The 13575-nt window shown below is 39.8% G+C and overlaps 3 protein-coding genes across 4 annotated transcripts in view; 2 read left to right on the top strand and 1 right to left on the bottom strand.

Moving 5' to 3' along the window:
* Positions 1 to 2402: 2402 nt before the first annotated feature.
* Positions 2403 to 3067, bottom strand: LOC123003437 (uncharacterized). The gene is made up of 2 exons (XM_044395990.2): positions 2873 to 3067; positions 2403 to 2817 (listed from the first exon to the last, which is right to left on the bottom strand). The coding sequence occupies exon 2, from the start codon at positions 2796 to 2798 to the stop codon at positions 2514 to 2516; it is 285 nt and encodes a 94-aa protein (XP_044251925.1). The 5' UTR covers positions 2799 to 2817; positions 2873 to 3067; the 3' UTR covers positions 2403 to 2513.
* Positions 3068 to 7329: 4262 nt separating this feature from the next.
* Fhos (Formin homology 2 domain containing) overlaps positions 7330 to 13575 on the top strand; it is a 44398-nt gene continuing 38152 nt past the window's right edge. For both annotated transcript variants that reach the window (XR_011418387.1, XM_044395955.2), the window contains exon 1: positions 7330 to 8225. Coding sequence is in view for 1 of the 2 variants with exons in the window: in XM_044395955.2 (XP_044251890.1) it covers positions 8205 to 8225 (21 nt within the window). In the remaining variant the exon portion in view is untranslated. The remainder of the gene's footprint in view (positions 8226 to 13575) is intronic.
* LOC108069751 (uncharacterized) lies at positions 9688 to 10855 on the top strand. The gene has a single exon (XM_017159990.3). The coding sequence runs from the start codon at positions 9912 to 9914 to the stop codon at positions 10683 to 10685; it is 774 nt and encodes a 257-aa protein (XP_017015479.2). The 5' UTR covers positions 9688 to 9911; the 3' UTR covers positions 10686 to 10855.

Here is a 13575-nt window from a genome sequence, read left to right as displayed (position 1 = left end):
ACGACACCTTTAGTCAAAAGGAAAGTCCCATTCTCATCGCGATTTGGGTTCGGAATGGGCAAATCTCCGCTGATGCCTGCCAGCCAGGTGTCTGTGTGAGTTTTCCGGCCCATTGCCCATCATTTTACAGCTGCACTGAGGTCAGTGATGGGGACAGGATCCCAGTCCCCAGTCCCCCACTTCCCACTCCCATCCCATTTTCCTACCTCCACCTCAAGACTGAAATCACTCAGCGGCCGTTGGGTGTCTTCTATTTCTTTCATGTTTCGTGTGCCAGCTATACAAAATTAGGTCAAAATTGTTATGATCACAGATACACACGCACACATCGCGGGCCCCGCTGCTGTGCTATGCAGTTATATATAGATCGACTTCAGCTTTATAGAGTGTGTGCCTACTTGACGAGCAGCCACTTTCTGCAAGATACTCCCCCCGGTGCATTTTTTTTCCCAGGAGTGGAGTGGCTGCCAGATAAGCTCAAGTGGGCGCCATCGGAGGCTCCAACTAGGTGGGTGGTGCCGAAAATGCCCAGCCATCGGGCGGTAAAAATAGATGCCTAATGCATTCGAAGTGGACGAACAAAAGCCCTAATGCGTGGCAGTTCTCTGGAAAATCTACCACTTTGCTTCCCGGTTCTGCGAGTTTTCGCGAATTTTCCATTTTCCTGCTCGCCATTTGGCGTTGACAAGCTCCAATCATCTGGCTGATGATTCACAAACGCGCTCTCATAATGTCAATAGCCATTGTACGAAGCTGAAGCAGTGGAAATGTGCCGTTGACAATTCTGGGATTTGCATGTCCCGATGGCACCCACTATCCGTTGGCCTTATAGCCATATAGCTTCGACATCGGGGCTGTGACGTGGCGCACATTTCTGACTCATTCGGATGAAAAATACGGCAAACATGCTAAGATATATTCTGCACAAGATATATGGGTTGGTGGGTGCATGAAAGCGTGAAATATTCTATAATATCTAGATCCGATCTAGTCCAAGAGTTGTGCTCAAAAAATACCTACGAAAGGTATAATGACTTGTTAGTAGAATCTCAATATTAATCAAATAAATAAAAAACAACGTTCTACTTGAGTAACACGAAAGAATTTCAGGAAGAACGCAATCTGTTTATGAATAGAATCTTTGTTTATAAATAGGCGGCCAAAATAAAACTACTACTACCAATACTCTAAGCTATATTATTGTATCTACACATTTACTCTTTCCCTTGCATGTTGATCTTACCAATGAAATGGGCTGTTGACAGAAATATTGTAAGGCAGAAATTCATTAACGCTCTGTGCCACTTGTCAGCCCAATAAAACGGTGATTTTATGGCAATAGGTATAAGTGTACAACCACTAAAATTTTTAAAATAATTTTCAAGCTTTTTGAGATGAATAATTCCATGAACTTTAAAGTGTATTTCATATTCGCCTTTCTGTTTGTTTTTATTTTTGGCTTACCGATTAATCATCAAAAATATTTGCAGATCGTGATGCTAAATGCAATCGAAATTTAATTATTGTCCCCGGTGAAAAAATTACATTTGACGCTTTTAATTAATATTAAATGTTTGTGTGAGTTTTGCGCTAAATATTTGTCGTGTTAAATGTAAATATTTCTAACAGCGTTGTCATCGGGCATTTGTGTCTTTGGGTTTTTAGATTAGCTATCATTGAACATACATATATGTATGTATATTTCAGGATGTAAATTTTAATATGTAAAAGCTACTTATTCGGGGTAAAATTTTGCAATATAGGGATTAAGATATAGCACAAAAATATCCTCTTTGGAGGATTAATGATCCTAATTTGTTCAAATCAAGGCGAATACATATAATTTCTGTAGTTTAAACTATCTGGGTTGACTGTCAATCGATTGGAAATTATATTATGAGCTCATCGAGGTATGCCATTGCATATTTGGACTACAATTTTATATGTTTCTGGAAAAATGCATATTATTTTAGAAAATCTGGATGTAAGTTTTTGTTAAAAAGTGTTTCCTTCCTTTCCATAAAGCTACAAAAATGATTTTAAATAATTTCAGTTACCGCGCCGTTGTTTTAATTCTTTCTCTTCCGAGAAGATGAGATATAATTTGTTCGGTCTGGTAGCACCAACCTCTCTGCTTCTATTTTCACACATAGATGGTGCCGAATTTACTCATCTTATAGATGGCGTATTTTTTGTATAGTAAATGTAGATACTTTTAGATTTTATTAAAAAATACATAAATTAATAAACATTTAGAAAAACATATTATCGGCCAAAAAAAATTTTTTTTAATATATATATATTATTTTAATTAAAATAAGTGTCATATGGTTAAGTTACTAAACATTATAGAGAATGGATAATGGGCAAATCTGATCATTCATTTGAAAACATCGTAAAAATGTTTAGGGAGACAGGATATTTAAACTTGTTTAATTAGAAATCAGTAGAGATATAGAGTATAAACGTTTTTTTTAAAACTATTTTATTCTCCAACCAAACATCTTTAATCTTCAGTTCAAAAAGAACTCAATGAGATTGGTCAGCCGGCGCATGCTAACGTAGTTGACCAGAACGGCGTATGCATAGCAGGTGTAGATGTAGGCCCACCACTGGAAATGGTAGGGCTCCTTGGATCCTCCGCCTCCTCGAAGACGACCAAAGGCTATGTATCCATTTCCCTGCAGGATGTGGGAGTGGTGCCGCTCGGTGAGAAGGCGGCGGAATACCGCTCCGCTCAGGTAGACGACGGTCAGCAGCAAAATGAGGCGACGCAGATGCACCAGCAGCAGGGCCATTGTTATTATTTTCGGCGATCTGCAGAAGTCAACTTAATTTTTCATCACTAATTAAACAACCTTAATGGGCTCACCTCTAGGAGTTGTTCCTTGTGATCCCGATTTTGCAATTTAATTTCGATTTATTTTCGCATTTACGCGAGCTCTCTGCATTCCACCTTGTCGTTTTGTTTTCGTCGCATTTTTCGTTTGTCTCTGTGGTGGATTTATATATAGAAATCGAAAAAATATTTTAGCTGGCAACACTTACCAAAAGTTTTCGAAACTATTTTTGAAAAGGTGTATGCAAAGAGCTTTTAATATTTGGCGGTGAAATATTTGAATTTGTTATTTCCATTTGATTTTGTCAGTGCTTGCCAAATCGAATTAGAAACCACTTCAGAAGGAGCATGAAAAGCCTCTTCAGATAGCTATCAGCGCTTCTGACATAAGCTACCTCTAAGTACTACCATAAAAAAATATCTTCAAAAATCAACAGGCTGCATCCGATTAAGATAGATCGTGTCAAGGGCGTACTTAAAAAGGGGGATAGAAACAAATTTTTTTTTTTAATTATTTAAAATTTAAAATAAAAATAAAGTTATTTTTTTAATTAAGATATTATATTAGGGGATCAGAAAAAAATATCCTGATAATCCTCCCTACAAAAGTGTTCTCTTTTTTTTATTCCATTAGCCTTCGCCGCTGCCGATGCGTATACGCAATGTGTATACGTAATATTACCATGAAAGAAACAAAAAGAAATACTTGAGACCCAGGCACACACTTCTAACAACAGCTCCATGCAAGGCAACCTTGAAACGGCGATCAAATCGCCAGTCTATTGGGGTGGGAGCAGCCCAAACAACAACACATCCCCACATATTTGTCGGAAAAAAGCAAACAAATCCGCTTGAAGATTGCAACACGCAGTGAGGTTGGTTAAGAACAACAGCAAAAGGCCTCGGCAAAATACAATATTTAAATTAAATATTAGCACACCGAAGCGAAGCAGATCGCTGCCTGGAAAATGGGGAAAATGTGAGACGAATGTGTGGCAATAGCCATCCATCTACAGCCGAGCGGAAAATGAGATGTAAATAAAAAAAAATGAACAAAAACATAAAGCAAAAAAAACTATTAGCTGCAAATTGGAGCTTTTTGTATTTAGCTGTGACATGGCAACTAAAATAGGAAGAGGCCAAAATATGTTTGATGTATTATACTTACTATATAAAAAGAACAAAAATGCGTGTGTACACTTTTATGGACTGTTAAATCTGAATTCCAATGAGCAATGTGTTAAAAAGAACGATAATGATAATTTGTATTAAATCGAATTTCAGTAAAAAAAACATGAAAGCATGAAACAATCAGAATAAATAGTATAAATATCTGCAGGCTAAAAATAAAAATTAAAATAGATTTAGTTCAAAATCCAATGATGGCGATAAATTTCATGAAATTTTTGGTTTAAATCTGCATTAAAATCTCTCATCTCGAAGCTTCTTCTTGCGAACTTTCCCCCAAAAGTCTCTAAACACAAATAAATTGACTGGTCTTTTAATGAATTTTATGTGCACGCAAACAAATCGCATCTGCTCGAAGCGCCGCCCCCTATCCCAGATTCCTGATCCTCGATTTCGGAGGCCTCCCCCTGCTAACATCGCACTCCATGCGTTTTATTAACTTGCGTTTGTATCGTTTCATTGCATAATCTGTCGCTTAGGGCACGCCCCCAAACGGCCGCAGACACACTCATAAATTACAATTTGAAATCGTACGAAATGATTGAAAGGCCCAGAGATCGGCCACTGGGATGCGGATGAAGACAGAGCGAAGAGATCGCATCCCATAGGAGCCCTGGGCAAGCACTAGGAAAAAAGTTGAATAACAAATGGAAAATATAACAAAAGGAAAATATATTCCGATATTTATAAGAACTGTAAAATTATTCTACCACTTAGTAAGTAAAGAAAACACTATATTTCCAAGATCGCCTTAAAAGTAAGAACAGTGCTAATTGATGTAATTTGTTTCTTATGATATAATATTTAATTGCTTCCCTGTTCCCGATTATTTTCATATTTTTTTACTCTGCACAGGGGCTGGGAAAGGGGGTTGCGTTGGCATGGGGCAGCATGATTGACCGACTGCGTGGTGCACCTCGCCGTTGCTCCCGGGGATTGCCGGGTCTGACTTTTATGGCTGTCGGTGTATTTCTTTTTATTGCCTGCCCAAAATCCGTTTCTAGTTTTCCACCGCCGTTCCTCTTGATTTGTTTGCATTCAGTATTCGGTTTTCGGTTTTAAGTTTTAAGTTTTCAGTTTTTCTGGGTTGCGTTGGCGTCTCTGCCGGCAGCACGCACTGGGAAAATATTTGAGGAAAGCATGCGAAATGCACGCCTGTTGAGGATCTTTTATATTTTTTAATGCAGCGCTGAAAGCTATTTGTATCTGTCGGTCAGATTGGGTTAAGACGCCGCCCCTGCGTGTCTTTCGTCAAAGTGTCGAGCCACTTTGCCGGGGGCTATTAGCCCATTGATGCCGCTGCCGATGCCTTTGGCTTCTCCTCCCTCTTTCCCCTCTGGTAATTTAGCATCTTTGTCTGATTTATGGCGCAGGCAGCGCGAGCATTCTATTTCCCCCGAATGCTTTTTGGCATTTTGCGCATATTTAGTTTAAATGTTTTTACTAAAGCCAGCGAATGCCAGTTTTATTTCGTGTTTAGACGTCATCTTTTTAGCCGCACGTTTCCGGTGACTGCCGGCAGCAGTGGCAACTGCAAAAGTGGCACACAGATTTTTATTTTTAAAACCAGAACAAATATGCGATATGTGACGTTGTCTTCTGCATGAAATCTGTGATACTTTCCCCGGGTGTTCTGTGATACACAAATGAACCGAATAATTCCTGGGGCCAGAGGGTAAGTAAGTAAGTATGTAATGGGGATCCATGCTATTGGGGGAATGCAAACAGAGCGATGGAAAATATAATGAATACAAAATGAATCGATCATTAAAATTCTGAAAAAATATTTTAAGAGATATAATGGTTGGATTATAACTAAACTGAGTTTCTCATTTTACATTTAAATAAAAATTGGTGCGATTGATAAATAAAATATGTTAAAACTTTGTCGTAAACAGTAGACAACATTTTAAATTTGTAATAAAAAAAGTATTTATTTTTGACTAATTTTTTGGTCTATTTTACAGGTCATTACATTTTTATTTCACCATCAATTTGATCTCAAAATGGCTTATAAATCTTATTGAACATTGTTTGAGAGAATGTATACGTGTAGCTGAGGCAAATTGTAATTTTCACTATTCCTCCTAGCCAAAACATAATCCGAGGAGACACCTCATCAGGTTGTAGACCCCCGTCAACTGTTGGCCTCCCTTTCGCTGTCGTTCATTCATGGGAACATGACAGACTGCATCTGTATCTGTAGGTGACAATTATCGTTTGCATCATAGCATCATACATACTTTTTAAGTCTTTTTCTGGATACACCATGTTCCCCGCCCTCCGACTCTGCGCCCACTCATCGATTAGTCACCAATGCCAAAAATATTTAAATTAAATTATTCGACTAATAATAGACGAAAATAGCTGAGATGGAATGAAGCAGCCCAAATAGATGCAAAATACTTTCGAGTTGCATTTTTATGAGCATTACAAGAATTTTTACGCATTTCCTTACATTGCGGTAGTTGAAATCAAGAAGCTGGCACATATAGCCGGTTGGCCGATTTCTGTCAGATATGTAAATGCGGACAGATACACACGGGAATGGGAAAAGATGATTCGATGATGGGACGAAATGTTAAATGCTCTTTGTTATGATTATTGCTTTCTTTGTTTGTGAATATTACGGAATTTGCTGTGCCTTTATATTAAATTTCAAAAATATGTTGGAACTTCTAAAATAAAAACAGGTAAGGCCGATTCTTTCCTCTCTGAACTATTTATATTAGTTACTTTATTAATTTTGAATAACATTTAAATGAAGATATCAGTGTTGCAGGACTATTTAAGACAAACTATTAAATTATTGATTTTTAATGAGTCTAACCGAATGACTTACAAACAAATATACCTAAGGGAAAAATTAAAAATGGAACTAATTTGCATTATAATATTTTAAAATATTTAAATCTTACGTTTACAGCTGTCCGCTTACAACAGAGACATATTGTCCGTTCAAGAGAGAATTAACCAAAATATTTTGTTAAATTTGATAACCTTCTTTAAAAGCAGTTAGATTAATGTTCCGCTCTAAGAACTATACCCTTACTTAGGGAATGCTAAGAACTTTTATTTATTTCTCTATTGCAATTTACAAACGCAGCGATCGCCGCCGGAGGAGAGCCGGCAGAATCTCCGAGAGCTTCTTCAGCGATTCTCTCGCTTGCCGAAAATACACGCACACCCAGAGTGAGAGAGGCGGAGACTTTCCACCGCTCAGCTTTTCACGCAATTCGGTGCGAGGGAAAATCTCGGCACGAAAATATTTTCACAGCGGCCAGACAGTTTTCCTTTGACAACGCGCCGAGTCGCACACGATTTTCTTCTCGGCCCCCGAATCGATTCGATATTTCAGTGGGCTAACAAAAAATCGAGAACTGAAAACAAAAATCGCGTTTGCAGGCGACACAATCTTTCAGCGAGTGTGTGAATGTTGCTAAATTTATAAATAACAGCTTAAGTTGTGCCTGCTCCCAAAGTAAATTGAAATAAAAGCAAAAGTGATGCGTCCGCCGTCGTGAGGGAAACGTAGATGGAAAATGGGAAAATAAGAAAAATATCAACGCATAAATAAAGCGCCGCGTTCGCGTCCGATTCTGTCGCATTTGCCGGCTGCATTCCCAAATAGATCGGGGCGCTATATGCTATAGGCTATAGCTGCTTGTATGCCCGTAGGCATCGAAGTGTTCTTACATATATATATCCCCAACCTGGCCGGTGCGTGCCGGTGGATTATGTAAAGTGGCACACGGCCGATCCCGATCTCGGAATATCGCCGAGCGCGAAAAAAACAAAGGAAACGGAATAAATAAAGTGAATATAAGATAGGGGATCGGGGAATACAGAGAGTGTCGTCGAAGATCCGTAGAAATTTGTCGCACGCGCGCGATTTCAGTAAGTGCATCTAATTTATTTTGCATCTATTGCAATTGAGAGGCGTTCGCCAGATACGAGTGCATCCGCCAGATACGTTTTCGTAATTGTCGTCAGTGGTTCGAGTTGCTCCGTTTCGATCTCGCGCGAGTGTCTGCCGGATAGTATTACCCGACCAGGCCCAAAATAAATTATACCCACAATTTTTGAAGGGGCCAGAACGTCCGAGTTGTGACCGAAATTTTGATAGGTACGGGCAGAAGATCTACGATCCCGAGGACCGCTTGCCAAGAGCAACGTAATGTCGTCCTACCGCAGTTATGTAAGTACTAGTTAATGCAGCGCCAACTATCCGTATCTGTATCTACATTCTACTCTGTACCATATAGTGTGTATCTCGATCTGTGTATCTTTCGCTCTGTGTCTTTTTCGCAATTCTTCGCATCCACGGATTTTGTTTATTTCTAATTTGTTGCCTTACCTCATGCACGAGTATTTGGCAGATACATACGTGTATATTAAAAGGCAGATAAAATGTATCTGAAAGTTTGCTCTCGTTCTGGTGAGCTCCAGTTCCATTGATAAACATTCAAATACAAATTTGCTCATTGTCTGGTTTTGGTCTGGACTTTGGCTTAGTTGATTGTTCTAATTTCCTATCCATACAAAGTGATCAAATTATGGCCGAGGTGTGGCCAGTGAATGAACGAATAGTTTAGTGTTTGAATAGCAAACAAATGCATGAATAAATGGCTTTTGTTTTGGCAGAGCAGGTTAAATGGTAAATTTTAAACGTATTTAATTTGATTTATGCTGCTACTTGCGTATGCACAATTGTCAAAATATTTTTTTGAAATATTTGACAAATATTGGCAGTCAGTCAAATTAAGACGTATATATTGTGATTTATTTATTGCTTTTACTATTATTGTTTTATTTTTTCTTGCTGTTTATATTTCCTAGGCTGTGTAAAAATTGGTTAATACCCCTTAGCTTAATATCCAACTTATAATCCCAATGCAACCACTTAATTTTGGTTGTCACTTCCCCTTCCTCGATCGCTTTTCACCTAATCTCCTTCGTGTTCGACTCATTACATCCTTTTGTTCCCAGGCATCAAGTTTATGACTTTAGCTTGACTTCTGACTCATTGGGCATAAATCAATTAAATATTTTCGGGTCTCAGAATCTAATAAACTGATCAATTTATGGCCGGCAAACAACAAGTTTCGACCCCTCCTCACCACTTATTCCACTGCATCTCCACCCGAGTCATTTCTCCAATTATATTTAGAATGCTTCTAAAAATGTTGGGTGTAAAGCAAAATGATTTCTGTTTCTTTCACGTTGACGCAGTCTTATTTTCCTCGTTGGAGTTGGTACTTTGTGAGGATTTTTATGGCCAGGAGGAAGTTGTAAATATTTATGACACGCATAAAGTTGAAAGTTCTTCGGTGAGAGCCGCGGAGCACGCACCACCTAATTAATTAACAAAGTGTGAATATTCATGCAATTTGTTTTAAGTGGGAGAAAGTGGCGTAACAGGGGAGTATATGGAGGAAGGGGAAAAAGGACCATCTTAAAATTTAAGGATCTTCTATTCCTCATTAATCAACGATGATATTACATGATGTAAGATAAAATATTTTTTTGGTATTTATTTAATTGTTTTAACTACTTATAATTATTGTTCATGTTTTGAATTTTTGTTTTGTAGTGGTCTTCTTATAAAGGTTACAGAATTTTTTCACGATCAGGTTTTTTCTGAATCACTTATCAAAGCATATCAAAATTTTTGTAGTGTAGCAGAAAGGAAGGCGGTGCTAGGCGCTTCTCAAGAGGGCTTCGATATCAAGATTTCTAATTCAAGTTGTCTGAGGCTTATATTCTCCACCCCCACTCCCCCAACCACCATATCACACTCATCTAACTGCCACCCAAACACCCACCACCCACCACACACACACACTATCACACGAAAAGGATAATTTTTGATAAAAATACAGAAATGCCCCGGCGACGTCGTCCACGTTGCAAGGTGAATCCCTCGATAGCGCTGAGGAAGAAGAACCAGGAGAATGCCTCCAGTCGCCAGAAAGTGGAGCCGCCACGCCCACCGCCCCCGCCGGATCCACCCAGCGAAGAGCCACCGGAAATTGCCTCCACTTCGAGCATAGATTCTGGAGTCGAGTTGGATTACAAACTCTTCCCGGAACTCTACGATCGCCAGCCGGCGGTGCCCACGTTTGCGGATGTTTTCGGTCAACCCTCTTACGGATTGGTTTTGCAGGGACCGGAAGTGGCCACTTCCTCCACAACGGCGTCGCATGCGGTGGGAATCCGTAGTACGGCCGATGGAAAATTCACCAATATTCCTTCGACCATGCTGGGCGATCGCTTCGGGATCACCGGACTGCTGGCTGCCATGAGAACTACGCACACGGATCCCGCGGCCACGCAGCTGGTCTTCGGCGAGGATCTGACTACCTACGGCCTGGATTTGGCTGCCCAGGGCGACATCTATGTGCACTTCAACGGACCCCTCACCCGCGAGCCACCGGACAGGAGCTCCATGAACTGCGCCCTCGAGCTGGGGATGCGCGCCATGCGGGATGCGATAGACCGGTATCCGCCCAAGGCTCCCAGTTGGGATCCCTTCGTGCCGGAGACCCATAACCTGGGTCTTTTGGATGGTCAGGACGGCATTAAGGTTACCGTCCCGGATACAACCAATCAAGTGCAAGATCCGCAACAGAATCTAGAAGGAAATCACGAAAGCTAACGACGCCGAGGATAAAAAGATGGACTAGCCCAAGTAGGATAGGATTAACAGCTTGGCAGTTGGTCAGGTCTTCGAAAACTTGGTAAAATTGTTGATCTGCGTGAATTGGTAGCCCTTCCATATCAGAACATATTTGGCTCTAAATATAGAATCGGCTTAGGAAATAAAAATAGCCTTTTTTTTGGGAAGGAAGTGCGCTTCAGTTGGTTACAGGTTTTTAAGTTTTAAAATATTCAAATATATTTTTAAATATGTTAAAATAATTACAAAATATCTAATATATTAGTTTATATTCTTTTTAATATTTCTCTCTTTGAATCTTTGAAAATTTAGTTTCTTAGATCGCATTTTCGACACTTCTGATAGAGCAAACTAGACACAAACATTTAAAAATAAATCACTTGTCTGGCACGCGAATATTCAGTCGCCACTTCAAATCATCTGGGGTCACAGTCTAAATACTCTGTGAGTGGATGGCTTTCGGCTTTCCTGGCCGTGCTTTATGGGCCGTGGCTACTGACAGACAGCCGCATTACAGCGCATCCTGCTCCTGATTCCCCCGATCCTCCTGTACTCTCCTAATTGAGACGGCATAATAACGCTGTCAGAAGTGCAGCACTTTTCTGGAATCGGCGGCGAACAAAGTACACATGGCGAAGCCATTCCAGAGAAGATCCATAGACACAGGCCCATCCACACGATCATCCAGTCTCCTCCGGCTGAGTGTCTCCGTTTGCTTGTTTTGCACATTGTTGGCTATTTGTGTGTTTGGCATTCCATTTCACTGAGCGAAAACAATTAGCCGAGACTGTCTGTCTTTCTTCCTCTCTCCCTCTCGCTCGCTCGCCGATTCTTCACATTGGGCGGTCGCTGGGAAATGTAATAATAATATTATTTTTTATTCCCGGATAGTTGTCATTCGCTGGGATTGGCGCCACTTGGGAGAGGCTAGGTTTTAAGTGTTTTATATAGGGAAATTCCTTAAGAGTATTTCGAAGGGCGAATTCCACAGCAGTCATTTCAGTTTGTTAAAGGTTGTACAATTTTGTTACAATTTTTTGTAAGGATTATACCCAGAAATTCCTTAAAAGTATTTCGAAGGGCAAATTCCACAACAGTCATTTCAGTTTATTAAAGGTTGCACAATTGTGTTATGATTTTTAAAAAATCTAGAACCTTTTATAAGTTGCCTTTATTAATGTTTTCAAATGATTTATCTTAAATATATTTTAGGGGCACCAAAGTGTTGGGTTCAACAGCATTTCATTTGGTCATTAACAAAAAATTGCAATAATTAGCCGCAACCGTTTGTGTTGCCAAAAATCTCTAAAACCGTCGACACGAATTTTGCAACGTTAAATGGGTGTCTGATCCCCAGAGATATAGTGGGTAAAGCCGTCAGCCCACCGCCCCCCGCGAACCACCCTGCAGTCGTGAATTCAGAAAGGGCAAAGTGGTCGGGGCCCCCGCAATTTTCATTATAGCCGAGAAAACTTAACGTGTCTCGATGGACGAGGGCAATCGTCTAATGCGCTGCGGCCGAGATTAGAAGGCAGATGTTGAAATAATCGAAATGAATCTGTTTACACGTCCAAATTAATTGAAAAACGCGTGCAGCAGCGCCATTTAATTGAAAATGTAATAGACGCGGCAGAAATCCCAAACCGAATCAGAATCCGATTCAGAGGTAAAATGGAATGGGCGAGTTCAAAGAGGCAGCAGTCCCGACCGCAAATAGTCTATCGGGGAAATGGGAAATGGGGGGACCTGGGATTCTTTGGCATCCCATGTTGCTGTTGATGCTGCTGATGTGCCGATGTACTGATGTACTGGGGCTGCTGACGATGATGAAATGCGCGCGAATAATTGTCGAGTGCACAGCTCATTGAGAAAATTCCCCTGGAAAATGCAGAAGGTGGTGTGGCAGGAGGCAACTTGGGGGGAAGATGGGGGAATGTGGGGCAGCACTTTGTTTTCGTCTTATTTCGCTGGAGTCAATTGCTTTCGGACTCTTAGAGCGCCAATCAATCAAAGCCATGTGATTGCCTATCAGTTTCAATTTCTTTTGAATGAATGCATGCAGATCTTGCCAGAAACCCCACGGGCCACAATGAGCTGTAAAGAAATCACTCACTCAGTATTTATTGTTGGGACTCACTGAGAGAATGGGATTTTGATTTTAGATAAATTTAGATTTGCTAAATCATCAAACTAATACCGTCATAGCTTAGCATTGCTCATTAAACAAGATGCAATAAAACTGGCTCATCAGTAAATAAATAATAACACAGGTACACAGCCAAAAATTTCCACGAACCATTTCAAGTTTTCCATGATATTTGGGTGCTCCTGAGTAAAAGTCCCATACAAAATTATTTTCCATCACCTACAGGTTCCGCGGTATAGCTAAGAATACAAAAAACCGATGTTTGCCGACATTTTGAATTACGTGGCCTATATAATTGGACCAACCTTTATTATTTTCGGTAGGACCTACTCTCAATACATCAAGGCATTCCTAAAAAATAGTCCCCATTATGAACCATTGCCCATGTCTTTGGAATTCGACGCCAAAGTTGAAAATCCCAAAATTGTAGAGATTTTTCTGATGGAAAAACAATTCTGAGGATTAAATCTTGAATGGAAGTAATTTTAACTATTCATTGTATCTATTGTTCATTGTATGCTTTAATTTCGGTTTAAAGCGTTTTCATGAGGACATTTTATTGGATTTCTTATACTAATTAAACCGATTTTTTTATTTCATTATCTACTCCTAAATGTTGTCAAATTTTGAATAAGTCATGGCAACCTCTAGAACTAAGAAACTAAAATACGTTCACTGAACATACATAAAGAAATGTAAATGTTTACTCCCATTCTGTAGGAT

The sequence above is a fragment of the Drosophila takahashii genome, chromosome 3L (genome assembly GCF_030179915.1).
Source record: "Drosophila takahashii strain IR98-3 E-12201 chromosome 3L, DtakHiC1v2, whole genome shotgun sequence".
NCBI lineage: Eukaryota > Metazoa > Arthropoda > Insecta > Diptera > Drosophilidae > Drosophila > Drosophila takahashii.
The sequence above is the reverse complement of the archived record's forward strand: the minus strand, read 5'-3'. Positions and strand labels throughout refer to the sequence as shown.

What these genes read in the sequence shown, in the direction of transcription:
- LOC108069751 (XM_017159990.3), top strand. Translation starts at nt 9,912, where the DNA reads ATGCCCCGGCGACGTCGTCCACGTTGCAAGGTGAATCCCTCGATAGCG.
- LOC123003437 (XM_044395990.2), bottom strand. Translation starts at nt 2,798, where the DNA reads ATGGCCCTGCTGCTGGTGCATCTGCGTCGCCTCATTTTGCTGCTGACC.